Raw genomic sequence first — 26,899 nt, forward strand, 5'->3', positions numbered from 1 at the left:
TCCAGTTTGGAGGGTCCTAGTCGTACCAAACACTTCTTTATGATGGACTTCACTGAGCTCCTTGAGGTTGATAAAGCCTTTGAGATGTTTTAGTCTCCATCTCCTACCTTATGTCCGTCCACAACTCTGTCCCTGAGGTCTCCTGAAAGTGTCTTGCCACCCATTGTCAGTTGTGTGCTGCCAGTGGCACTGCCAAGCAAGGGAATGAATGGACCAGGAACAGCTTCACTAATCACACTCATTACAACTGAGCACAGCCAGTAACTGCAATGGGAATGGGGGGCACTGACACCTGACTGAGTCTGGAGGGGGGGGTCCTTTATTAATCTCAGTAGGTCCTGGTTTTGATTTTTTTTAAATTCTTCTGAACTGTAGCTGTGATTTCTTTCACTTGGATGTTAGAGATGGCATTGAGTAAGTAAAGCTGGAAAAAATATTAGTTTGTGTGTTAAGGCAGTAAAGCAAAAAAAATGGGAATATGTCAAAGGGGGGGGGGGGGGTTCTTTACTATACTCACTGTAAGCTTCTCCCAAATGTCTGCACTTCTCACCCTGTCTCTAAGGCTGAGCCCCGACACCCTGCAAAGGAAACTCATTTCCACTGTTTGTATCTACAATCTAGTGACCATAGCTGAGGGTGAGAACTAAACTGACCAGTAAATCGAGTAACTGCGGACGCTGCTCCAGTCCTCCTGACCCAAGTGATTATTTTTTTAAATTTTACATTACTGACTTGGATGAAAGCTCAACATTGCCTCACGTCTTTGGGATTGCAGGCAGCACTGTTTTCTGACTTGGAGCTTCACACTTGACAGCTGTGGTTGCTGATCTCATCACCTGAGCAGGTCAGTTTACCCAACTACAGTCACTTGGGATGTCAAATTACACGACTCGGTGGCGACTTTCCATAACAGTTTCACAATTCCAAAGTATCACAAGCTTGTTGCATTCTGACCGCCAACAACAGGATGCCTTATGGCGCTGGTTGCTGTATGAGGGCTTTACAGTTATGGCAAGTTGAGCCATAATCATCTTGGCCCTTTTGTATTTGTCCTTTTCCATTCTGTTGTATTACATAAAACACAAGACATCAGACAGATGAGTGTTCTGTTTTTTCAGGTCCATAACACCCAGATCTTTATTCTTCTTTGCTGCATTAAATGTGTTTCACTTTTGGGTGGCTGCTCATTAGTTCTCAACTGTCAGGCACACAGAGCCGCCTCTATGGCTTGTTGAGGTGAGGTGGACGTTAACGGGACTGAGCCGCTAGGGATACCTGACTGCATGAGTTAACGATCACAGGGCTGCTCCATGACTCCCTCCAACTCACTAATACTGCATTATGTGAGTGAATAGCTGGAAAAGTCGTGTAATGTGACATCCCTGAATGCCCTAAGGAATTCAATTAAATCACCTGTGGTGTGTTTACATTTACATTTACATCATTTAGCAGACGCTCTTATCCAGAGCGACTTACAACAGTGCTTAGTAGTCTACGACTGTTCTTCAGTCTTTAAGGCTAGGATTAAATCTACTGTCATTAAACAAGTTACCGCTGACCAAGTTGTATACAAAAACCTGCTAGAAGAAAATAGTAAGTTAGTACAAAATTTTTTTTTTTTTTTTTTTTGAAAAAAAGGGTAGAAAAAAAAGTACGGGGACTTTAGTCCAAGTGCTGTTGAAAGAAGTGTGTCTTCAGGCGACGTTTGAAGACAGTGAGGGTCTCCGCTGTTCGTACAGCAAGAGGAAGTTCGTTCCACCACTGAGGAGCCAACACTGCAAAGAGTCTTGATGCATGTCGTCCTCTTCTTTTAAGTAAGGGTGGTTCGAGACGTGCAGTGCTTGATGTTCTGAGACAGCGAGAAGTGACACGCTGCTTGACCAGTGCTGATATGTAAGGTGGTGCAGCTCCAGTTTTGGCCTTAAAGGCAAGTGTTAGGGTTTTGAACCTGATGCGGGCAGCCACAGGGAGCCAGTGCAGGTTCCGCAGCAGAGGTGTAGTGTGCGAGAATTTGGGAATATCAAAAACGAGTCTTGCAGCTGCATTCTGGATCAGTTGAAGTGGTCGTGTTGCCTTTAGTGAAAATCCAGACAGCAGAGAGTTGCAGTAGTCCAGCTTTTTTATGTACATGCCATTCTTTTAAATGTACAGATCAGGATTAAAACTCTCCGTTAGTCCTTTTACATGTGCTTCAATAACCTGATTATTCAAAAAAAACGGATTTCTAAAATGCCATGCATGTCGACATCCCAGTTAGAGAAATCAGGTTATTGGCCTCTGAGAAGCCTGATTAATGGCAGAGGTAGATTTCTGTGTCAATGACCCGATTATGTGGCCATGTAAACCCTTGGCCAGGTTACCGTTAAGGATTTTGTCGTCTGCACATGTCCATTGCTCTCTGTTGCCTGCACACGTATTTGTTTTGCATGCGCGTTCAGCAGCCACTCGTCAAAATGTCCACAAAATGCATTCCCAGAGGCAAATATTCTGGTGACTGCAGTGTCCCGTGTGGTGTTGAGCTGAAGGTACAGTGCTGAACACGGCAGCACAATCTCGAGAGCAGTAGGGTAACACGTTAAACGTAGCGAGCGATACAGAGTCTGATTACTTTTTAAAGTAATGAGTAACTTAGTGCACATCTTACTGAAGTAAAAATACCTGCGTTAGTTAATCCAGCAGCACTGGGTGTGAGGCAAGAAGCAGACGTAGTGGTAAGGTAGTAATGAGTGTCAATGGGACCAAACCAAACACAAGCAAATGATCCCAGACGTCAGGCTTCATTTTACATTCTCAGTGGCTGACGATGGCACTTAACTCTTCTCTAATGACGTTGGAACATTGTGACAAAGGAGAACTCCAGATTACTGGTGTGTGTAAATGCAGATTGTAAGAAAGCAGGTTTCTGTCTTAACCGGGTTATCCACCTTAACCTGATTGTGTGTGTGTGTGTGTGTGTGTGTGTGTGTGTGTGTGTAAACGCACTGATTGACATAACCAAGAATTCCTGCGATTCTGAGTATTTTTCCCCAGATGATCTTTATACATGTAGATGAGATATTGTAGACCCAATTAATTAAAATTCCTCATTTTAAGGGATAACACCCGGGTGCTTATTAACATTCAGTAAAATTACCAACACACTAAGCAGCAAGTATGAATGTCGAGAGGCGTGAAGTGCACCGACTTGTAGTCTGTCTGTAGCAGAAGAGAGTGGTGAGTTGAGGTGTCCACACAAGCACTCATCTTGGAGGTCCGCTCTTTTGTGACTGAGGAGAGCGGAGTCCTGCCCAGCTACCACAGTGGACGTCTTAATGTCCCCTCCATTACTACCAGCTTTATTAAAAATCGTCTCTCAAGCTTTGGCAGTAATCTATGGCATGTCTTGACAAATGACCCAAACAGGATCCTTGTCCCCTTAACATGTTAGAAGTACCCGCCATCATTATGGAAAGGCTCCCGAATCTTGCAATTGTCCTCCAGTTTTCAAAAGGCCCGACTTCATGTTGGTCAGGAAGCTCGTGTGATTTTCCAACATGACAACAAATCAAAGTAAATCTACCAAGCAATGGCTCAGGAGAAAGAAGATTTATGTCTTGGATTAGCAAAGTCAAAGCCCTGACTGAAATCCAACTGAGGTGCTGGGGCGGGCGGGCAGTTCACACCAGACACCCCTCACACTTCACCCAGCTGGCAGGCACAGGAGATGTTCACTCAAGGAGGTGCCACAGATTTTTGCACACATGAAATCAAAAGGACTTTTGTTTAATTTATTTTTTAGCACGTTGACTGCCACAATGACAACACTTAAACGTTTTCCTGATGCCATTGTGAAATCTCAGAGTTACTGTAATATACAAATTAAATTTCATTTTGTTATTGAACAAAACTCTCAGTGTATCTTCACTTAAAAAAATAAATTAATAATAATTAGAATTCACTTCTAGTTTGGCATACGGATCAGAAAATCTTTGCAGTTGACGTGTTCATTAACTTTTGTTAACATATATTACTGTGGCATTGTTTGTGTCTTTTATTTGAAATGCCTTTAATGTGAGTTGGGGTTTAGCTAAAGATTTTAGAAGTGAATTGTAACGTTTTGTACAGCAGGGTGGGTGTCGCGCAGCACTGTAGCCCCGTACAGTGGATTGTCACAAATGTCAATGTGCTTTTTGTTCCCCTTAGGCCAATTTCAGAGTTCTTTCTTATCCGGGACACAAGCCTTATTCCGAACATCCTGTGGTTTGAATACACCGTAACACGGGCAGAAGCGAGGTAAGAAGGTCTTCTTTCTAACTGGAGGTTGTCTTTCAAAGTATGGAGTGGTTTGAACTTCAGAGCTAATTGTTAGTTTTATAGCATGGCAGACATTTACATCCACAGTGAAGGGACAGCAGTCAGATCTGAGCCCACAATCTGAAAGAATAAAAGTAGGCCCACACATTTTAAAGAGTACTTTACAGTAAGTCAACTATTAGAGCGCACTGAAGCAGACAAACAAACGGGTAGCTTAACCCACCGTGACCAGCAGGGCGGCCCCACGCAGAGGCTGATGTGGAGATTGCTGGGTAATTTTGTTTTTCTCGGCTCTACACGTCAGTCTGATGGCTTTTCTAACGGAGTCTCAGGGTTTACTTTGTGATTTTATCCTAAAACCTGCGTTTGGCTTTAATCAGTCCATTCTATCAGATGGGTATGGCTGGAGTGCCAGTGGCTGCTCTGGCACACACACACACACACACACACATGGGAATGCTAAGAATTATTCAAACCCTGACTTTTTACAAACTACATGGCATTATTGTATACTTAAGAATATTATTGATTACATGGACTTATTTTGTTCAAGATTGTTTGTAACATACGGAGCTGATTGTTTTCTAGACGGTAGACCTACAGCTCATATGAAGTGGGTCAGCGCCCAGATAGAATAACTTCATGTTCTACAATACGCCTGACAGCAGTGAAAGATGACAACTTTTCTATGTGAGGACGTTGCACAATCCCCCACTTACAATACAATTTATCTTTGTGTAGCCCAAAATCACACAAGGAGGGCCGCAATGAGCCTCCCTCTTGACAGCCCCCCCCAGCCTCGACTCTCTAAGAAGATAAACTCCCAAAAAAAAAAACCTTGTAGGGAGAGACCTGAAGAGAGCCGTCCACTGGTGGTCTCCACGTCACCTGACAGAACTTGAGGGGATCTGCAGAGTAGAATGGCAGAAAATCCCCCAGTCCAGGAGTGTGAAGCCCGTCATGCCAGACCAAGGAAGACACCAGGCTGAGTCGGGGCTCTGAACACGCGTGTCACTGGCATGTTTCTCTGTTTTATAATTTGTAAGAAATGCGAAACTCTGGAGCACCGAGTGCTGACTGAGGAGCATAAGATTGAATTGAAAGGATTTTTGCACGAGGCCCAACATAAAAACGTGTAAAAGTGAAGGGTCCGGAGACTTTGTGACGGCGCTGTACATGTAGGCACCAGCCGGTTCTGGACCAGTCGTTTCTAAAAGTGGGGTGTGGTGTGGTGTGACGTGACGGAGCCTGGCATGGCTGCCACAAGCAGCCCAAGGCCTGAATATTTGGCGCGCGTGAAGTACGTGAAACGCTAATTTGATTTTCTCTTGTTTGTCTCCAGAAACAGACAACGAAAGCTGGGAACGAAACTGCAGTGAAACTCGAGAATCACAAACTTGGAAAAAAAAAAAAAAAAGGACCACACACTGGAAAAACTGGACAGGACGGAGAGTGGGTGGGGAGGGAGGGGCGCCGTTGGAGAGGTGGACCACAGGAAGTGCTTGGACTGACCGGCAGCCTGACGACGCTGACTGGTGGGGACTGGCGGTGGTTTGTGCAGCTTGCTACCTGCTCCTGATGCATGCGGGACTGCGGGACTCGGACTGTCGAACTTAAACACCGTTGTATTTTATCCACAAAGGCACGTTTCTGGGAAAAAAAAAAAAAAGTACTGTATCCCTCGGAATTTGGGAGCAAGAAGTGGATGTCATGGAGACGGACGGCCGGCTGGACGGACAGGGTGAACACTGGGGTGGTTTAATAGTATCCTGGCATGACGTAGGTAGGTAGATGTGTGTTTACTTCTGTTTTATCATACGCGCCCACACACACGCACACACACGCGGGTACGGACTCTGTGTGTGTGTGTGTGTGTGTGTGTGTGGAAAAGCCGAGTGACTGACTGTCATGGGGGGGGGGGGGGGGGGGGCGGAGGATTTTTTTTTTTTTTTTTTTTTTAAACTGTTTTTTTTGAGGAGTCGATTCATTGACCCTTTTTTTAAAAACTGATTAAATGTTTAATATAAACTAAATTTGCACTTTGTAAAGATAAAAGAAGCTTTTATTAACACTAGTAACATGGAGAGAAAATGCAGTTTTGTCCCTGGGACTTTGTATGCGTCTGTGCCCTCGTGTTCTCCTGCCACCCTCGCTTCAATGCCCTCTCGTTTCAGCCTTTGGATGTGTCACCTCAGAGTGACTGCTGTGGCCTGGGGGTACAACCAAAAGCACTTGAGCGTCACAGAGTCGCTGGGTATGAGGAACGTTGGTGTGTGACTTGTGTGACTGACCTGCTTCTCAATGTCTTGTGTGTGCCAGGCCAAGGACAGTTGGTACTTCATTGACTTTTCACTCGCTTATTGAAGGATTTGCCCAGGATTGGCCGGGCGAGTGAGGAGTGAGTGTGGCTCTTTACTTGGCTCTGGGATCATAAAGTGCCACATGGCATCGATTACAGCCTTCAGTGCCATGTTTTCAGTGTAATTTTAGCTAGGGGGGCACCATGCAGGACCACATTTGGACATTTGAGTGGGCCTGTCGTTTAAGTGGTGTTTGTGTGCGGCCGCCCGGCCTCGATGGCTTTGTAGTGGCCTTCAAGAAATCCCAAAGAGTGCCAAGGTCAGCTCATACACAGAGACCCCCGGGGTGGTCTGCACCTGGGCCTCCCCAGCGGTGTGACGGCTTTTCATTTCCGCTATCAGAGGGCAAAGTTCAAATGTCGTGGAGTTCCAAATCCACCAGATGGCGCCGTTTGCTTTGCTGCTGTGCAGTTTCACAATGGCAGTGGAGTCTGTTTTAGACTTTTAAAAAGCTGTGATGTTGCTGGACGCCATTTTTAGTCAAGTCCACATACTGAACAAGTCTTGGAAGCCAAATCGCGTGTCTTGGGACTTTGATTTTTTTAACAATAACTCCTTGTTCTCCTCTGTTTGCATGAAGGAGTTGTTCTAAATGGAGTGCGGATTTCACTTGGAAAGACAAAATGAGAGAGGCGGTCAGCAAAGCCTGAAGGAGACGAGATCTGCACTCGAGTGACTCCAACGATGTGGACGGCCGACCCGAATGCCAAAAAGTGTCTGTGGGAGTTGAGGCGTCGTTTGTGTTTGACGTGGAGGTGACAATCAGAAAGTCTGCCATCGTCCTTCTGTGTCGAGTGGCGGAGGGCGTCCATCACGTCTCATGTGTTGTACCAGCGTACCTTTACTGTATAAAATACTGGGGGGCTCCAACAACCCCTGGGTACGGGGAATTGTTACATACGCATAATAGAAGTAACTATTTGACATTACAGCGAGTAGTCAACCAGAGTGAAAAACAGTAAATTAGGTTTCACGTTGAGTTATACGATTTCGTTCTGTTAGGATTTCATTTTAAACTTCTTCAGTAAAAACAGACGCCAAATAACAAATTGCTTATATCTGGCAGATACGCGTCTTCATTGGGAGGCACCACAACTCAGATGATCTGCAAGTCTCCGACTTAAACGTTAAAGCCTTACAACATCTCCGTACTTCTGTCCTCTCACCCATATATTCGATTTCTTGTCGCTGTTGTGTTATTTCCGTTTGTTAGCGCTCATGTGATCTTCACGGTCAGTTTTTTGAGACTTTTGAATTTTCATACTTTCCTAATCTTTGACCTGCTCTGATGTTTACTGCGCCAACGTTTTTGAATTCTTTACGATGTTCTTCTTTGTCTTCTACTCTTTGTCTTTTATTTCCACCTCCACTTTGACCTGCGGGGTTTTCATTTCCACTCGGTCCGCGCTGATTGTTACTTTCCTTATTTTCTGAATTTGCTCTTTGATTATTTTTGTTCTTTTTTGAATTCTTTCCTCTCCAACGCTTTTGAGCCTCCTCTCGACGTGCTGCCTTTTCTCCTTCACTTAGTTGTTGACGTGTCCCTCTAGAATCTACAGTGCATCCAGAAAGTATTCCCAGCGCTTCATCACTTTTTCCACATTTTGTTATGTTACAGCCTTATTCCAAAATGGATTCAATTCATTTTTTTCCTCAGAATTCTACACACAACACCCCATAATGACAACGTGAAAAAAGTTTACTTGAGGTTTTTACAAATTTATTAAAAATAAAAAAACTGAGAAATCCCATGTCCATAAGTATTCACAGCCTTTGCCATGAAGCTCCAAATTGAGCTCAGGTGCCTCCTGTTTCCCCTGATCATCATTGAGATGTTTCTGCAGCTTCATTGGAGTCCACCTGTGGTCAATTCAGTTGACTGGACCTGATTTGGAAAGGCACACACCTGTCTATAGAAGGTCCCACAGTTGACAGTTCATGTCAGAGCACAAACCAAGCATGAAGTCACAGGAATTGTCTGTAGACCTCAGAGGCAGGATTGTCTCGAGGCACAAATCTGGGGAAGGTTACAGAAATATTTCTGCTGCTTAGAAGGTCCCAATGAGCACAGTGGCCTCCATCATCTGTAAGTGGAAGAAGTTCGAAACCACCAGGACTCTTCTTAGAGCTGGCTGGCCATCTAAACTGAACGATTGGGGGAGAAGGGCCTTAGTCAGGGAGGTGACCAAGAACCCGATGGTCACTCTGTCAGAGCTCCTCTGTGGAGAGAGGAGAACCTTCCAGAAGGACAACCATCTCTGCAGCAATCCACCAATCAGGCCTGTATGGTAGAGTGGCCAGACAGAAGCCACTCCTTAGTAAAAGGCACATGGCAGCCCGCCTGGAGTTTGCCAAAAGGCACCTGAAGGACTCTCAGACCATGAGAAAGAAAATTCTCTGGTCTGATGAGACAAAGATTGAACTCTTTGGTGTGAATGCCAGGCGTCACGTTTGGAGGAAACCAGGCACCGCTCATCATCAGGCCAATACCATCCCTACAGTGAAGCATGGTGGTGGCAGCATCATGCTGTGGGAACTGAGAGACTAGTCAGGATAAAGGGAAAGATGACTGCAGCAATGTACAGAGACATCCTGGATGAAAACCTGCTCCAGAGCGCTCTTGACCTCAGACTGGGGCGACGGTTCATCTTTCAGCAGGACAACGACCCTAAGCACACAGCCAAGATATCAAAGGAGTGGCTTCAGGACAACTCTGTGAATGTCCTTGAGTGGCCCAGACTTGAATCCGATTGAACATCTCTGGAGAGATCTTAAAATGGCTGTGCACCGACGCTTCCCATCCAACCTGATGGAGCTTGAGAGGTGCTGCAAAGAGGAATGGGCCAAACTGGCCAAGGATAGGTGTGCCAAGCTTGTGGCATCATATTCAAAAAGACTTGAGGCTGGAATTGCTGCCAAAGGGGCATCGACAAAGTATTGAGCAAAGGCTGTGAATACTTATGGACATGGGATTTCTCAGTTTTTTTATTTTTAATAAATTTGCAAAAACCTCAAGTAAACTTTTTTCACGTTGTCATTATGGGGTGTTGTGTGTAGAATTCTGAGGAAAAAAATTAATTGAATCCATTTTGGAATAAGGCTTTAACATAACAAAATGTGGAAAAAGTGATGTGCTGGGAATACTTTCTGGATGTACTGTATAGAATTATTGTCCAGAAATGGATGTATGTCTAACAGTCCAGTCCAGAAACGCTTCTTTAAAGGACCAAACAGAGGACTCGTCACAAACGACTTGAGCCAGTTTTACGTTTTCCTCATTTTAAGGGCGGAGAGCGCAGGACATGAGTGCGTCTGACAAGACCATCGACGCCAGTGCGAGGAGCGTGTTGACTTGATGATCTCGTCTCCCAGCACTCCAAGTTCTTTCTTGTACAATCGAGACGTATAAACCCCGTGCAGATGTCACGTATTGACCGTATAGTTCACGAGCTTTGCTGTTTTTATTCCATCTTTCATGCTGGCTTGGCCCCCACCGGTTTGACATAACAATCCATTGTTCGTGGCACATCGCCATTTAAAGCCACGTCCGATGTTGTAGATTTTTTTCTGTGTATTTCTGTTAAACTCCCTGGCCGAGTTTTTCCGACTCTGACGTTTGAGTCTCGCTTGTTTGCCTTTTTTGCTATCGGACCCCAGCTTTGTTTGTCACCTTTGTTTCGTTTTGTGGGTCAATAAAATGAGCAAACCCTCCAGGGACCTGCAGACAGCAGCTGTAGACGTGAGCTCCTCATTCCGTTCCAACAGGTGGTGCAGGAGTTTAATCATCGGAGCCGACGAGTGGCAGGAGGGGCTGCAGCTCAGGGTCCAGCCAACCACAGACAAGCGCGTTGGTGAGCCTGCATGGCACCGTATCTGCTGGGGCGACGGGCACCAAGATGTGGTGTGCCCAAAATCGGAAATGAGGCCCAAACACAGCCGGACTCAGGAAGCAGGAGACCACAAGAAACGAGTGTCACAGCCAGAATGTAAAGTTCATTGTGACGAGCCCCCTAATCAGGGGTCCCTCTTTAGCAAGTTTTAACTCCTTGGACAACTGATGACGAGCTTTAACTGCGGACACGCTCTGTGATGTCACTTCCTGTCTGTGCCCCTAGCGAAGCCGATGGCGTGTCCTGGCGACCGATAATCGATCAAATATCACAAAGTGAGTACTGAAAATGAGAGAAACAAACGACACCGAGCTTAAGTACAAAACCGAAATGAGCAGCAGATGAACTCCAGGCGCCCCTCTGTTGGACTCGAGTCACCCATTGAGCTGAGGTGGCTCCCCGTCATGGGGGCCGCGGTCTAAACAAAGATTCCCTGACGTCCCCCACCTTCTGCAGGGGGATACCGAGCTGTTCCCGTCCAGTGTGTCCCAGGTCTGCTCCACAGACTTTTCACCCAAAATGCCACCCAGCGGACTTTGAGCTCCTCCCGAATCTCCAACGCGGAGTGAAGGAAGCTCATTTCCACCGCTTGTCTCTGTGATGTCGTTCTTTCATCTGCCAGCCACAGCTTAGGACCACCGGTGAGGAGAGGAACGACGGTTGGCAGGTCGATGGAGAGCTTTGCCTTTTGCACCCACGTGACTGCGGCCGCTGCTCAGATCTGCCCCTCGCTCGAGAACAGGACCCCGAGATACTTCACCTCCTTTTCTGACTGATTGGCAGGACCTCATCCTGGCCGCTCCCCCAATCGGCTGCAGACCACCCCAGCAGGACCACCTCTTGTGTATCGAGCAGAGTGGTGATGACCACGTCCCTGAAGTGGACTCATGAGTGCACCTAGGAGTTCTGTCCATAAAAATGATGGACAGACTGGTGACAGATGGCAGCCCTGCCACAGTCCCACACCCACCAGGCCCAAGTCTGACTTACTGCTGGCGATGAGACCCAAACTTTCTCTCCTTGTCCACAAAGAGCTCCTAAAGCCCCCCATGGGACACCTGGTGGGGGACCCCTGTGGTAAAGGGAGCCATCAGGCTGAAGAAGGTGTTCTTTCCAGCTGGTCAGCTGATGGCTACCAAAGGGCCAAGCAGGGCACAGTGATGGCAGCTCGGGTGTGGCTCATGGCTGGCCAGTTTATAGCAAGGGTGGAGTGCAGGTGACCTCACTGGGGTCCACTCCTCGGTGCCAGCTCTGCAGGGGTGAATGAGATTTGCCCGGAGGCTCTGGAGGTTGTTGGGCTGTCTTGGCCGCCATGGCTCCTCAACATTGGGTGGAGGTTGGCGACGGTGGCTTTGGATTGGCATAGTGGGATGGGGTGGGGGTCCTCATCTTTAACCAAGGGGTTCAGAGTGTGCGTTCCAACTTTAGGGGGACCACAATCCTCGGCCTACCCCACTGGCCCAGCTTTTATCCTCAAGAATCCTGAGGGGCTCATGGGAGTCGACAGCGGTGGTGGGTGCCCATCGTCTATTAAATATGAAGTCACGTTTAGGACTCCACAGCTGATAAGAGGTGGCAGCAGTCAGCCCTAATGTCTCTGAGATAAAAAAGACCACCTTCTGAGTCATGAATGGGGGGCGGGGGTTGACATGCAGCCCACATGGAGGACTGGCACACTGCACTTTGCCCACTGGGTTGCTGGAGCTGGCAGGGCCTTTGGGGTTCTCATTTGTGCTGCCAATACAGCAGTGTGGACATTTCTGAAAATCCCTGGACAACTTGCAGGCCACCTGCTGTGACCCCCTTGATCAACCCTCATTGCCACCTGGTGGCACTGGATGTCCCCCTGATGCTGAGTGGTCCACCGAGGAGCGTCTTGCAGAGCTGGAGCCTCTCTGGCTGCTGACTGGAATGTCGCCGGTTCAAGAAAACCCGTAAACGAGACCCTCAACCTGCAGTTGCTCAAGGGGAGCAGGACAGACGGCGGACCCCAAGCCCCTCTGTGTGTCTCTGGAAAATGACAAGTAAAGTGAATTCTCAATAAATGACACGAGAAACGATGAAAGTGCTGATTACTGCATGGAAAGACGACGGAAAGTCGGGCAGAAACTGTCTAAGTCGGGCAGTGGGAGCACAGCAGCCCCGTGTCATCATGTGTGCCCGACTGGCAGTATGGTGACCAACTAGCTTATGCTGTAATGTGGCACCTAGGTCTGGCTCTGTCCTCTCAGTGGAGGGGGGCTCCCTTGTTCAGGTTCATCTCACCTGTGTGTGGTTTGGCTTGTGAGCTTGAGGTGCCCACCATCACTGCCATCCTGTCACCGCCCCCACAACCCTGTCCAGTCAGGGGCCTTCAGGCTGCTTGCGTTACAGAACACGGGGGGCTCGTCATTGAGCTGTTAGAGGGTTTGTCAGAGTCAGCTGATGTGTCTTTTGCCAGCCATGCCTTTGGGCGTATGCCACATGGCCTGATGGGACTGGGCTGTGAACCGCAGCAGACCACGCAGCTTTAACGACGGGCACTTGTGACGAGCCGAGAGGAGTCATGACATCTCTCACAAAACCATCATGTGGGCCTGACGTAGGAGCCTCCTGGGGCTGCTCATTCATCTCCACACACAGAAGCTGGCACGTGGTGCCCATGAGGGTCCCTGTCACTGCCTTAACGTCTGGTCAGGCCCAAGTGCTGGCACTCAGCCCAATGAAGAAAAACAGCAGGGTGGGCCAGGGGGTCCGTGACTGGAGGAATCCACTGGAAACAAAGAGTGAGGCCCCCTGGCACATGCTGGAATGCCAAGCAGACAAACATCATCTGAGGCAGCACAGCCTTTGGGGGGCACCTCAGGTAAGGTGCCACACTGACTGGCAGCAGGCCCTTCAAGAGGCTGTGGCACTGCAGGCACCTTGGTGTTTATGTAATGCTGTCTTTACGTGCCTGTATTCTGGTCTGTGCCATCATTTCATATGCCACCTTTACCCGTTGTTTTCTATGGTGCCTCGACTTTTCCACTCAGGGTTGAAGTTTCAGCTCTCATCTGATGGACTGCGGTGCCCTCACCGGTTACAGGGTGCAGTGTGTGTCTTTAACTCGTACGTGAGATGGTGCCCTTTACATCTGGTGGTCTCTTATCTGGTGGTCTCTGTGTGCCATCACTTAGACTTCATCTATTATTTAAGCCAGTGCTTTTCTATATAGCGCCTTTACCTGTCCATTTAAACTCGACTTTACAGAACACCTTTGCCTGCCTCGCGTCATGAACTCCACCAGACCCCTGAAGGTGCCCTGTGGTCTCTGGCACCAAGATGTTGGCAGCAGATCCTTCAAGTCTTGTGAGCTCTGCGGTGGGCCCTCCATGGCTTGGACTTGTCAGATGGGGGTCTGAGGAATTTGGAGGTCCTGAACTCTTTGTCACCTTCCTCAAACCTTTCCCGAGCCGTTTGTGCCACCAGGGAGTGCCATTGCCATGAACTGCTGTACGGCACATGGTCTACACCAAAGTAACCTCTGCATGAACGCCAGGACCCAAGGTTTAGCCTAAAGCCTCACACTCCCTCTGCCAGCTTGCCTTCTTCCCATGATGCACCCTGCTGCCGTGTCCCCCATAAGGAAATGACACAAACACACCATCTAAAAGAAAACGAGATTCATTAGACCATGCCACCTCATTCCACTGCTCCGTGGTCCAGATGTGGCACTCATGTGCCCATTGTAGGCACATTTGCTGGCGGACGGGGTCAACACCAATGTGATCCACATCACCTGGCAGTGGTTGCAGTGCTGGGGTCTTTGCCAATCCCTTTATATAGCGACTTTACATTACATGCCATGGTGCCCGATTTACCTGAAGCACATCTGCAGACTTCACCCTCTTCTCTTCTTGTTTGATAAAATCAAATCAAACTGTACAGCTGGCTGGCCTGCAGTGGGTATCACAGTTCTGTGCCACACCATACCCACCTCACTCGGTGAGGCTCCCGATGTGCTCAGTGGAGTGGGCTGCTGCTGCCACTCAGACCCCCGGTTCAAGTTCTGCATCTTGTCAATTTTCTTTGTGGACTTTGCCAGCTTCAGGCTTAATGGCCCTGTGTGGGTGTGCCAGCCGGTCCCCTGTGCTCTGGCTTTGTGTCACCCTGACCTACGGTGGCTGAGCTGCTCTGCACTTAAAGGGACACCAATGACCCAAGATAGCATTTGAACCCCGACAGTAACTGTAAACCACGGTGGTGAAGATGCCACCCTGCGCTGACTGCACAGACACGTGGAGTACGTGAGCAAGTAGTGGGGCAGACTTGAGGGACCTGAAGGTACTTTGGTGGGCTGAGTGGCCCCTTGTGATGTGCTAGTCAAGGCCTCAGCAGCTCACCATCTTAGGAGTGAAGCTCAACTAAAAGTGGACTTTGTCACAGGACACCCCTGGAGGTCCACCAAGGAATGGCTGGGAAGAGAAGGCTGTTGTGATGGGACATTTTACATGGAAGTTGATAAATATTTATATGTCTTTATTTGTAACTTAGGCAAAGCAAATGGAATATTAGTGTTAGGTTAGTGAGAAGAACAGCAATGGTTTAAGAAAAGGACCAAGTCTCTTTACGACAGGATTTGGGGGAAGAGCCTGAAACAAGTTGGGCAAATGGCCCACACAAAGCCAGGCTGCCCAACTGGCAAACTTCACCTTAACATGTGGTTTGGTTCTGTGCCCCCCATTGGTCTGGGACTGGCTTGTATCAGAAGCCTTTAAGTACCGTGACGCCCCATTGGCTCGAGGAGATGGAGAGAACATCTAGGAATGTGCTGGCTTACCTCACACTCTCTGTGTCTCTCACCAAACTGATGAAGGAGCAGCTCAGCCACCATGAAGTGACAAGGACAACACAATGAAGAGCACAGCTCAGCGGCCATATTGAGACTGGCATGCGGCCTGCCGTGAAGAAACATGAACATCAGTGAGGCCTTGACTCCAGACATTAAGTAACTAACAAGTCTGAAAGTACACCTCAGCATGTTATCATCAGGTGGTATGGTCACCAGTATCCACTCGTCATTATTTAGGACTATTCTCAATCATACATTATTATTATTATTATTTAAAGTGTAACTAAACTCCTCCTCGTCTTTTACTACACCTAACAACCGCCTGAGGTTATAAATGTAGGAGAGCAGCTATAAAGTGGGGAGTCTGGGAGATTTGGGACATTCAGACAAAGGCTACACATGAATAATACAAAAGGGGGCTCCCCCAAGACAAAGCCTGGACCTGAATGCCATTTAGACCCACCTGGGCCTGCAGGACGCCACACCAACATCTCGCAGCACGGAGGACCAGGAAAACCAAACAAACCAACCAACCAACGTCCTCCCAGCTGATGTCAGAGACCACTAAGCGGGCCGAGGAGCCACGGGTGGCTTCATGGAGTCTGGTATTCCAGGTTATACTTCACGCCAGGGGTCACCAACTCCGCTCCTGCAGGTTTTCATCCTCACCCTTTTGTTCTTTTGTTAGCGAGTGTCCTGTTCGTCTTGCTACTTAACTTCTTCTTGTGAATTCATTTTAATGGCGTTGCTCTTTTTAAGATTTCTTCCTTGGATTTGCTTCATTTCTTTCCCTGAACGGCACCCAAACAGAAATGAAATGTGAAGTGAGGGAGTCGAGAGAAGACCACCTAAGTGAGGGCCTCAGACGCCATCCAGTCGTTAATGAAACTCGTTCTTTAATTCCGTGGCCTGGTTCTGCTCTCGTGGTGCAGACGTTTCCAACGTTGTTCATTTCCACTTTTCTAAGACCTGAGCAGATGGCCATTCCTGAGACCTTCACCTTTCTTTCTTCTCCAGCTGTTTGGGCTCATCTTCTATCTCATTAGACTTTGGCTGCTAATGAAGTAAAAGAAACAACTAAAGGGGCGGAGTCTTCAAGGGCCAATCAATTAAAAGGACTTCAAAAGAAGCGGATTAGCATCACAAACCAGTCACTCGTTAAGAAAAGGGTGAGAATGAACAGCTGCAGACACGGCGGTCCTCCAGGACCTCTGAATTTGAGCCACGGGTGGCTTCACGGACGCTGGTGAAGGAAACAGGTGGGCGACTAACACCGGGTTTATAGTTCACGTGACGCGACGTGAGCTCCAGCGGACGCTACTGCTGCAGGCGGTGTGCGCTTTATACTCACGCGCGTACTTTACATAAATCAGGCGGCAGTGCGAGAGATCATCACGGTGAGAAAACATTTGGCCTCGCCGTGTTGTGAAGTGCTGGAAACGTCCATCAAGTTCTGAGGACACCTTGCCACAGGATCTCTGAAAAGGATGGATGTGTAAGGATTCTATCCATCAATCACTGGGGCGCGAGGCAGAAACAATCCCTGGACGGGGCATCAGCTCATCGCCAAGTGAACACAAGCACTCACAGGTACACTGGCGTCATTTTAGTGTCACCAAATCCCAAACCTTCATGTCATTGGCTGGAAACTGGAGCCCACTGTGGAAACCAACCAGGAAAACATGCACACTCCAGGCAGGAACATACCATGAGGCAGCACCAGCGCCCCGCCACCGTGTCACCTCCACGTGTGTCATTATTATTTAAATGAAGTCAAGGACTTATCTGCAGAATGTCACATCTGTACTTCAATGCATTTCATCATGAAGGTGAGAAGGTCAAGTAGAAAGAAACCCAAGGATTGTAAATGTGCAGAGCGCTGGAATATCACAAGTTTAATGTGTGCGGTGTGGTGATGGCGGCTGTCAGCTCAGGAAGAAGGCCCAGGAGCTCGGAGCGATTAACAACTGGGTTGGCTTTACGAGGACGTTACGACGGTCAACTTTAATGACAAACCACGAGGTCAAGGTGGACATTTAGAGACGAAAGCTGACATTTCCACTTTAATCACACGCCTTTTCACCGTGTCCTTCATGTGTATCTCTGTGCTGTACATTTATGGCACAGAAGATGTGATGTGAGACTTAAGATTATTGTGTCATTACGTTGGGGACTAGAAAAGATCCACAAAGGCATTTGGATGTCACCACATCAAACATCACAGCAGCAGGCACATCGGTCCACATAGTGGCGGCTTTCTGTCACGTGAAGACTCGGACGTCACATTCCGACTTGATCACACTGCCCCCCCCCTCACCCCTGACTTTTTGCTGATACTGCAACTCACATACACGTCACATTAATTTCCAAGGACGTGTCAAACAAACGCTGGGAACATGTGGCCACCATGATGTGTGCACGAAGTAGAAAGGGGTCCTTAAAGTGTTGTGCACTTGTTACCATCCCTCGAGTGGAGGACTGGACTTCACTTCTGACCCCAACACCACAGGCCTCACTTCTTCCACTTCTCAGGATGGATAAGTCACCACCTTACTAGAAGCTGGCATTCATCTCAGGTACCTTCCAAGGAGAGTGGAGCTCCAGTACAGGAAGTCTAATTTTGTTTAAAATTGGCAAACATCATCAGAATTCCAACAAGTGGCCCCTTTGGTCCATTTCAACCTCTGGACCTTAAACTGGGCTTCCTTCAGGTCTCCCACTTCTACCTGCTTGTTGGGTTTCCTTTACAACACACACACACACACTTGCAGTGTCCACCTATCCAGTTTCTGAAACCCTTAGCAGGATTACAGGGAAGCCAGTCACAAGGCAGGACCAATACCTGGACTGGATGCCAGTCCACTGCCAAGGTAACACACAGACGAGGGCCAATTCACCGAACCTCCATACTGTACCTACGATATGATAAAACATGGAGATCTGTGTGCTCACTCTCTGCAATCTGATTGGCCACAGTGGCTTCGGTGTGCGAGACACACGGGGAGGAGTAAAGCACCGCCATCAAAGTGGGCAGAGGGGTGAAGGGGGCCTCGACAGGCTTTAGGGGGGCACACTCGACAGATGGAGGCTCAGACATGTGACAATATAAAGGAGAGGTGACAACGGCAGACGCGGGACAAGAGATCAACTACAGTACAGTCAAACTCAGTTATAATGAAAACAATTTATTGAAAGATATACCAGCTATTCAAATGTACATTTGCACGGTTATTACGAACAACACGTGACCACATCGTGGACGAGCAGAATAAATTTCAATATACAATTCATTTATCATCTACTGCCAGGAACAACGTGACGACTTACCGTACAGAATCGCTTCAGGAAATCAACAGCTGAGATTTTTGAAGAACGAATTGCTGTTTATCTACACGGGTTTGCCAAAATAATATTGAAATTAATAATGTAAATTAAAACGACTAACACACACGTGGATAACGAATTGTTTACCAGCGGAATTATTAATGAAAATGAAATCACAAACGCGTTGCTTCAAAAAGATGACAAGACGTCGCTGGCACATTGGATTCACCAGAAGGCAGTTTACCAACATTGATGCCGAAAACTGATTCAGAAATTGAGAGATTAATGACATTTTTCAAGGGACTGACGCGAGTGTTTTAAGAGGCGAACTGCGGGACTGAAGATTCAAGTTTAAAACAAAAAAGTGCTTTGGCCTTTCTTAGAAAATCGTATATTGTACTTAATGCAGGTTCACACTATGGGCTACATGTATACTTTATTCAGCCAATCACTTACTTTAATAGACCGAGTTCGTTTTTGTCAATTCCGCTTATAACGAGCGAAGAGAGTCAAACGGACAATAAGCGAGGATTTTCAAATGGACTCAACTAGCGGCCTTTAATAGTCGGCGTGGCCAGTAAACTAATGAAGCACCGGACTGTGCCGAGGACCCCCGACAGGTAAGCTCAACTTCTCCGATCCGCGCATTTCATCATCATCATCTTCATCATTTCGGCGACACCTCAAAGGTTCCTGGCTTTGTCACAGCGAAGGACTCCAGAAACTGACGGCTTCTGCACGTGTCCATTAGCGCTTCTGGCGGACGCCTCTCCCTTTATGTGACCTTCCACTACGCCAGCGGCGTCTGGATAGTAAAACTGCACTGATGTGCGGCTCCTGTCCTCGAACGTCCTCTCAAACAAGTCAAGGTGCTTTAATAAAAAAAGGAAACTGCAAGCGGACATTAACAACGTTTCTAAGCACTAAACAAAAACAAGTGTCACTGTGCTCTGAACAAGCGATAAACGCAGTTACACACAAACCAAAAGACATCGAACTGAAATGAGGCCCCTGCGTACCTGCTTGAGGCGCTCGTAGCTTCAAATTTCCTCAGAAAAGAAGAGAAGCAAACGACGAACGATCGTGTATTAAATGTACTCGAAAACAAAACATTAACGCGCCTCCGCCAAACAAGCCAAATGCGCGTGAGCGGCAGACAGGAAGTGAGCTCACACAAATGTGTCCTGCCAGGAGCCTGCAACACGCGCTCTCCCGTGAAAGGTTCCTATTTACATTGAACATAAACTGGGACGCGACAATTTCGGCATACCTAGATAGCTATGTCAAGCACAAATATACACGCCATTTGCAATGATCTCACCACCAGGTTGCGACACTCACTCACTTTCTGTATTTATTCACCGCAGTATTACAACAGGGCTCAACTCATTTCAGCGCTCTCTCTCCCCCCCTTTAAGGACTTTCGGCTCAGCTCCGCCCCACTGCGTGTTTCTTAAGCTGTCACTCATTTTAGCTCCTTCTATGACAGTCCTGGAGGGTCGCAGTGGCTGCAGGTTTTTATTCCAATTACTTTCCTAATTAGAAAGCAGTCCATGCTGATAATGAAACTTGGTATTGAACTGTTTAGCATGTTAATGATTGCATTCATTTAAGAGCAAATTTAATTGCACTGCAGAGTTTCCTTCTGTGAGAACACTATCCATGTGTTTTGTGGACCGGAATAGATTTAAACTTAATGGTCCTTTCTGTTCTCCTCTCATGCATTTTTGATCACAGCTACTTCATGGTAAGCACGTGAGCTGGAGAGTTGCTGGTTTATTGGTTATCTGCATCTCATTATTAACTAATGTCTGATGAAGAAAACAGGCAGCAATTAAAACTTAAATGCAGCTGCTAAAATAGACAATTAAGGGTTCTGAATGGCAAAGGCAAGAGAACTAAAATTAAGCGCAAGAAACGTATTGCTTTAGTACTAAATAAAAGAGTTCTAATTAAGAAATTGGTTAAAGAGAAAACCTGCAGCCATAGCAGACCTGCAATTGAGGAGCTCTGATCCACAAAGTTACTAAGATTTGTCTTTAATGAATAAAAGCACTAAAAGGCATAGAGTTACACACCAACTACGGTATCATTATCAGCAGGGACTGAGTTCTAATTAGGACACTGGCTGGAGCCACTGCAGCCCTCCAGGACCCCCGCTCTATGACAACATCAACCACAAACGAACTCTCTTTACATTTATGCACCCCGACGTAAAATATTTGAGATTTTTGTTCATTTCCCCCATTGGGGCACAGGTAGGTGAAGTGTCCTAATCTTGGTCACAGAGTATCGGGATTTGAACCCGCAACCTCGGGGACTGAAGTCCAAAGTCTTTTGGTTTACTGGGCTTCATTTTCTCCGTTATTTTTAACACAAGTGTGTTTCTACCTAACATCGCCTCCGTGTTCTCTTCACCTCTGATCACACACACACGCACCTTCCCACGTCCATTTCAGGGTCTAAGCTGGGGGCCGCACCCTGGACAGGACGTGTGTTGGATTTTGAGGGGCAGAGGATGTTAAAACAGTAGGACCGCCTGAATGGATCACACCACTTAACTAGTCTGTCCTGGTCGTCCGCGCCGGTCAGTGATCTCTGGCCGTCCCTCTGCTCAGCCTCGCGGTTTTGCAGTTCGCGATCATTTCAAGGCAGCAGGACACGACAACACTGGATGAACTAAGCGACCATAATGGGGACAGGAGCAGCCCGGGTCCTCTACAAGCCATGGCACGTGACCAAGTGTGAGGTGACAGCGGCTGCCTGGGTCGTCCCGTCTGACACGTGCCACTCGCGTAAGTTCAGGTGTGACGACGCTCTCCACGCCTCCGTTCAGCCTACAAAGAAAATACGAAGTTCAGGGGGCGGTCTTAGAAAAGGGGCGTGTCTTTCTGCCGTCACTCTCTCTCCTTCGTCTCACTTTCGATACCTAATGGGGTGTGGTTACGGGGGAAATGGGCGAGGCTTACAGCAGGTAAGTTTCGAGTTCCTCGAGCAGCTTGGGAGGCGCATGCGCGATGTGATTATGCTCTCTTCTTTTCCTTCACGGCTGCGTGGACTCACCTTGGCGTGGACTGGCCCGTCGCTGGCCCGCCTCTCCTCCTCGGCGCCCAGCGCTATGCTGCCTGCGGTTACTGCGCATGCTCGGGTCACAATCCCGTTCTCTTTTCTCACCTCTACGGCCGAGCTGCTCGAGTTCTTGACAAAAAACGTCAATTTACAAAGCTGCATCGTTAGGGCAGTTATAGGGTGGACATTAAGCTCAGGGGCTGGTGTGCTTAGGATTTAGCATCAGTCATAGAGCTGCTGTCCTCAGACTGCACAGATTTCAAGCTGCTGTGGCTTTGCAGATACACAATATGGCCAAATGTATGAGGAGGCCCCTCCAAATGACCGAGTTCAGGTGTTTCATTGTTAACAGGTGCCTCACATCAAGCACACGGCCATGCGATATCAATTAGCAAACACTGGCAGCAGACTAAAGAAACGTAGCACAGTCACAGGATGCCACCATGACAGACAATGGCTTTTGGACTTGACACCATCAACTGCTTGGATGGTCCCCTTTCCTTTTTTTTTTCTCTTCCCAAAAACTGTTTGAAAAGTTGACTCGTCTGATCACCAGACACAATTCCACTGGACCTCTTTCCATGTCAGATGAGAGCGAGTCCAGAGAAGTCATCGTCAGCAGCGCTTCTGGACGGCGTTGATGTGCGGCTGCTGCTTTGCATGCTAAGACCTGAACTTGTGTCTGTGGATGTAGCGGTGAACGGCGTTGACTGTCAAAGGGAAACCGAGGTGTCAGGGAGCCCAGGTCATGATATCCATGACAGATGTGTGACGGTTTTGAAGTCAGCGACGACCGAGTGGCGTGTGAGGGATCAGAGACGACGTGCCTTCAGAACCGAGAAACTAAAACACCAAAAGAGCAAAGGCAGTCAAAGTAAAGAATACTAAGAGAAGAGAGCCAGCTAAAGAGAATCCAAGTAAATCACAAAAACAACATTTCAAACCAGAATGGAAGAACAAAAACGGTCAGGAGGAGCAACAAAGAACAGGGAGGAACATCCATCCATCCATCCATTTTCTAACCCGCTGAATCCGAACACAGGGTCACGGGGGTCTGCTGGAGCCAACACAGGGCACAAGGCAGGAACCAATCCCGGGCAGGGTGCCAACCCACCGCAGGGCACACACACACACACACACTAGGGCCAATTTAGAATTGCCAATCCACCTAACCTGCATGTCTTTGGACTGTGGGAGGAAACCGGAGCAGACACGGGGAGAACATGCAAACTCCACGCAGGGAGGATCTGGGAAGCGAACCTGGTTCTCCTAACTGCGAGGCAGCAGCTCTACCACTGCGCCACCGTGCCGCCCCAGGGAGGAACAAGAAAAGTTAAACTCGCCAGCTAATGGCTGGACAAAGAGCCGAGGCAAACAAGGGAAATATGGAGGGGAGGACTGGTCAGGTTACACCTCAGAGCCGAGAATACGAAATTACAGGAAAAAGGAACAAGTGACAAGTGACAAAAAAAAGTGGCAAGAAATGATACTGGGGCTCACGTAAAGCCAACAGCAATATGCTGGCGTGACGCCTCACTGGAACTGGCACTGCCACGTCTGAAGGTCTCCTTTATGTTAGTCATTCTGATGGACTTAATTGGTTTACTTACTGAGCTCCTGTATGAAGACAAATTTACCTTTGGGGACACATAATGTTCTGTCTATCTGTTATATAGTGCCTTTCACCTACCTATTTATATATTATATAGTGCCTTTCACCTACCTATTTATATATTATATAGTGCCTTTCACCTACCTATTTATATATTATATAGTGCCTTTCATGTCTATCTATCAGAAGTCACAAAGAATACAAAATGCTACAAAACAAAGAGTTGGTGCTAACAGCTTGGGCATTTGTGGCATTCAGCATAGGGAAGTGGCAAAGCCATTTGCCAGCCATCTTCTTCGTGACAATGACAGTTCTGCCCTTTGACTTCACGTCACCCACTTCGCCCTGCCTCAGCACCAACTGTTTTCCGATCTGAAGGGCTACCATTGTGCTGTGCCCACGATGAAGAGCAGAGCAGTGGCACAGGCCTTGTGAGTGTGTGCGTGGGGGGCTAGAATCATGTCATGTCACCCCCAGGGTTCCCCCCTCAGCTGATGGCCTTGTCTCTGTGCCGTGTAGAAGCTCCCTTTGTTCTGTTCCATGTGTTTTGTGGGTGGTGCCTTAAGAGGCGGGGCCAGCTGCCAATCAGTGCCAGTCACTGCCCTCCAGCCTATAAATCCAGGGGTCCTCCCAGCGCCCTGGTGGTTCTCTTGAATGCGCTCAGGAGTTGGTGACTTATTTGTGTTCTGCTGTGCTGAGCCTTTTGTATATTTTGGAATTTTGACCTTCCTGCAGTTTTGTTTTTCAGCCTCTCTGTTTGGATCCTGCACTGTCTCTTTGTTTGACTTGGACTGCCTTTACTCCATTTGCTTCATTGTGAGTGGAGTACATTTCTGTGAAGAATAAATGTTTTATTTTCTAAAGATTCACTGCCTGCCCTTCCTACTAGCCGGGGTTTGGTGGCAGTATCCCCCTCTAGTGGACACTGCCTGGCATTCCGTGCTTTGGGACGCCACGTGAGGCTCAGGAGTGGAGCTACAAGGCCTGCGCAGACATCATGGACTCTGCTCGCGTTCTTCTTTGCGGCTATGAGTTGTCAGTCAGTTATAACTTCTGATATTCGAGGTAATTGTCGGCACGCAACGCCTTCGAAAACGAGTTCAGCAGGTTACTCCAAAGAAGGAAGCAACCCGCTGCCATTACTGAAAGTCCCACAAGCAGCTTCACTGCAGCGGCCGCTCCTGAGGTGTAAGTTGGCTTTATGAGCTCCAAAAGGGCCGCGGTTTGGTTTTCACTTTTGTTGGATTTGTCTCTTTATTCTTTTTTTATGCGTTTTCTTTGTGGTTTTTGCTTGTTTAACGCTCTGCTGGGATCTTCATAGCCCAGGACTTCTATTCCTACACCCGAGTTTGGATTTCATGTGATATTCTAGCAGACACAGTGGCCTCCTCATCCCGGGGTCACCTCCCTGCGTCTGTGTGGGTGTCCTTCAGGTCCAAAGACATGCAGGTTAGGCGGACTGGCGACGCTAAACTGGCGCCTGCGTGTGTTTGTGTGCTCGCCCAGTGATGGACTGGTGCCCATCCAGGGTTTGTTCTTGCATGGCACCCCCTACGACCCTGGACTGGATTAAGCAGGTTAGAAAACTCCTAGCTGGGAGTGTTGATTTGTAATTATCTTCAGCGCTAGTGTTTTTAACGGGAGTCACCGTTGCTTTTGCAGCTTTGCTGGTTGTCAGGCGCAGAGTCACAGGGTCAGAAGGTCCACCATCAGGGCACCTCGTTGTCTGAGCTGGCGGACAGGACGCCCTTTCAGGTTTTCACCCTTCTTTGACATTTCAGCCCTTTGTGATTTTTGATTCACATCTCGGTACTTTCAACAAAGATATTCTGACCTTTGGGGACAGGTACAGATTTATGAGCCCCTCGGGGACTGGAGGACCACATCACAGATTAGCTTTATGAGGTCAGTCAGCGAGCAGATGAGAGTCCTGCGCCACCATCAGTGTAGAAGACGTGAAGACGCCAAACAACAGCACCAGAACCGAGCCGCCTGGCGGGCCGAACACGTTAGGGTCCCCCGCTGGCTTATACTGTATATCTACTGTATATATTACTAATATTATTGGGCTCATTTCTTAATGATCTCTTGTCTGTTCCCTTTAGTTATTGTGCAGTGTGTCTCTGCATCTGTGTGAGATCTTCCTTGTAATTGGTGGGTGGGTCCCCAAGAGGCGGGGTCCATCCCTGTGAAGGGACCGCCCCCAACCCGATCGCGGCAGGCTGGGGTCTTGGAGTGTGTTATGGTGGAGTGTGTCATGGTGTTGGGCTGTGCCCTGGGGATTGAGGGTCCGACTTCTTGTGGCTCCGTGTGGGTTGTGCTTTGTTTGCCAGGATTGTCTTGTGTGCTCATTGAAGCCCCTTTAGGTGTTTTGCTCCTCTTCCTCTTTCATAAAGATTATTTCTGGACTTGTCTTTCTTCTCCTGTCAGAACTGTCATTTTTTGCTTTGTGCCCCCCCATCATAACCTATTGTCTGTGGGGGAGGAGCGAAAGCTTTAGATTCGTCCAAAATATCGATCTCTGGTTTTCGACGGATCTCGATGTTTTAGGGTCCCCTGATACCGAAAATGATGGGTGTCTGTCTGTGTGTCCGTTCCTTGAGGTAAAAACCACCAAACTTGAAACTTCAGCCTGCTCTGAGAGGACGATGGGCTGGTGACCCTCAAATGCTGTCATTGTGTACTGAACTGTGAACTTGTGAGAGTCGTAAATAACGACTGAGATGTTAGAGAAGACTTCGGCCGACTTGGTCCTGAGAGCACAAAGCCCACTGACCCTCTCGTCTGTTTGCTGCTCTTTTGAGTTTTACAGCCTGACCTTCCTTCTGAAGCCGCCTCTTTTCCTGAGGTTTACCTTATGGCTCTTTTGGAGGCCTCACCGCTTTGTCATTTTGTGGAATCAGAACTGAACACTTGGCACTGCGTGGCCTGGCCTGGCACATCTTGGTTTGCTTTGCCATGGCAGGTTGTAACGGTTGTCAGGTGGATTTGCTGTCAGCGTCTGTTTGTACCTTCTTTGTTTTTTGTTTTTTATAATAATACATTCTTCACTCTCAAGGGGTCCTTCTTTGCAAGGAGCGCCTCACTTGGGGGCCCAATGCGAGTCATAAAGAAGAGAGGGCAGTGCCAGAGGGAGAGGGGCATTCGAGGAAATACCCGGCTGGCCGGAAACCATCAGGTGAACTCGGCTTTGTCAGTGCAGAAGGGAAAAGGCTATTGAATGGTGGTGGGGGGGTTTGGGGGGGTGTCAGTGGTGAACTCGGAAGACTGGGAAAGGGGGCTGTGGGTGGTCTGAAGGTGTGGCACCGCCATTTCAAGGCGTTTCTGGACGTTGTACGTTAACACTCTTTATGTGCAGTCGTTGATATTTCTTTATTGAGTGCGTAGTGTAAAGAGTGAAGGGGGCCGCAGTGCAGCGTGAGCCTGTGCACATCACGCTCGCTCTTTGTGTGTGTTTGTAATTCTCAGCTGCTGTGGCAGACGGCTGGGGCTTTCACCCAGTCGGGACACCTTGAAGATGGCAGGACTGAGAGAGAGG

At 48.0% G+C, this 26,899-nt stretch overlaps 2 protein-coding genes across 4 annotated transcripts in view; both read left to right on the top strand.

The window, feature by feature from the left end:
• Window positions 1–6,020, top strand: part of dolpp1 (dolichyldiphosphatase 1) — a 33,210-nt gene extending 27,190 nt beyond the window's left edge. Inside the window, exons 7-8 of the mRNA XM_028809063.2 lie at window positions 4,183–4,272; window positions 5,636–6,020. Of these exons, the coding sequence (XP_028664896.1) occupies window positions 4,183–4,272; window positions 5,636–5,672 (127 nt within the window). The 3' untranslated portion in view covers window positions 5,673–6,020. The remainder of the gene's footprint in view (window positions 1–4,182; window positions 4,273–5,635) is intronic.
• The window catches only part of miga2 (mitoguardin 2), a 532,313-nt gene that overhangs the window by 108,416 nt on the left and 396,998 nt on the right, over window positions 1–26,899 (top strand). The gene's annotated exons all lie outside the window — the stretch shown is intronic.

The sequence above is a fragment of the Erpetoichthys calabaricus genome, chromosome 9 (genome assembly GCF_900747795.2).
Source record: "Erpetoichthys calabaricus chromosome 9, fErpCal1.3, whole genome shotgun sequence".
NCBI classification, from domain to species: Eukaryota; Metazoa; Chordata; class Cladistia; order Polypteriformes; family Polypteridae; genus Erpetoichthys; species Erpetoichthys calabaricus.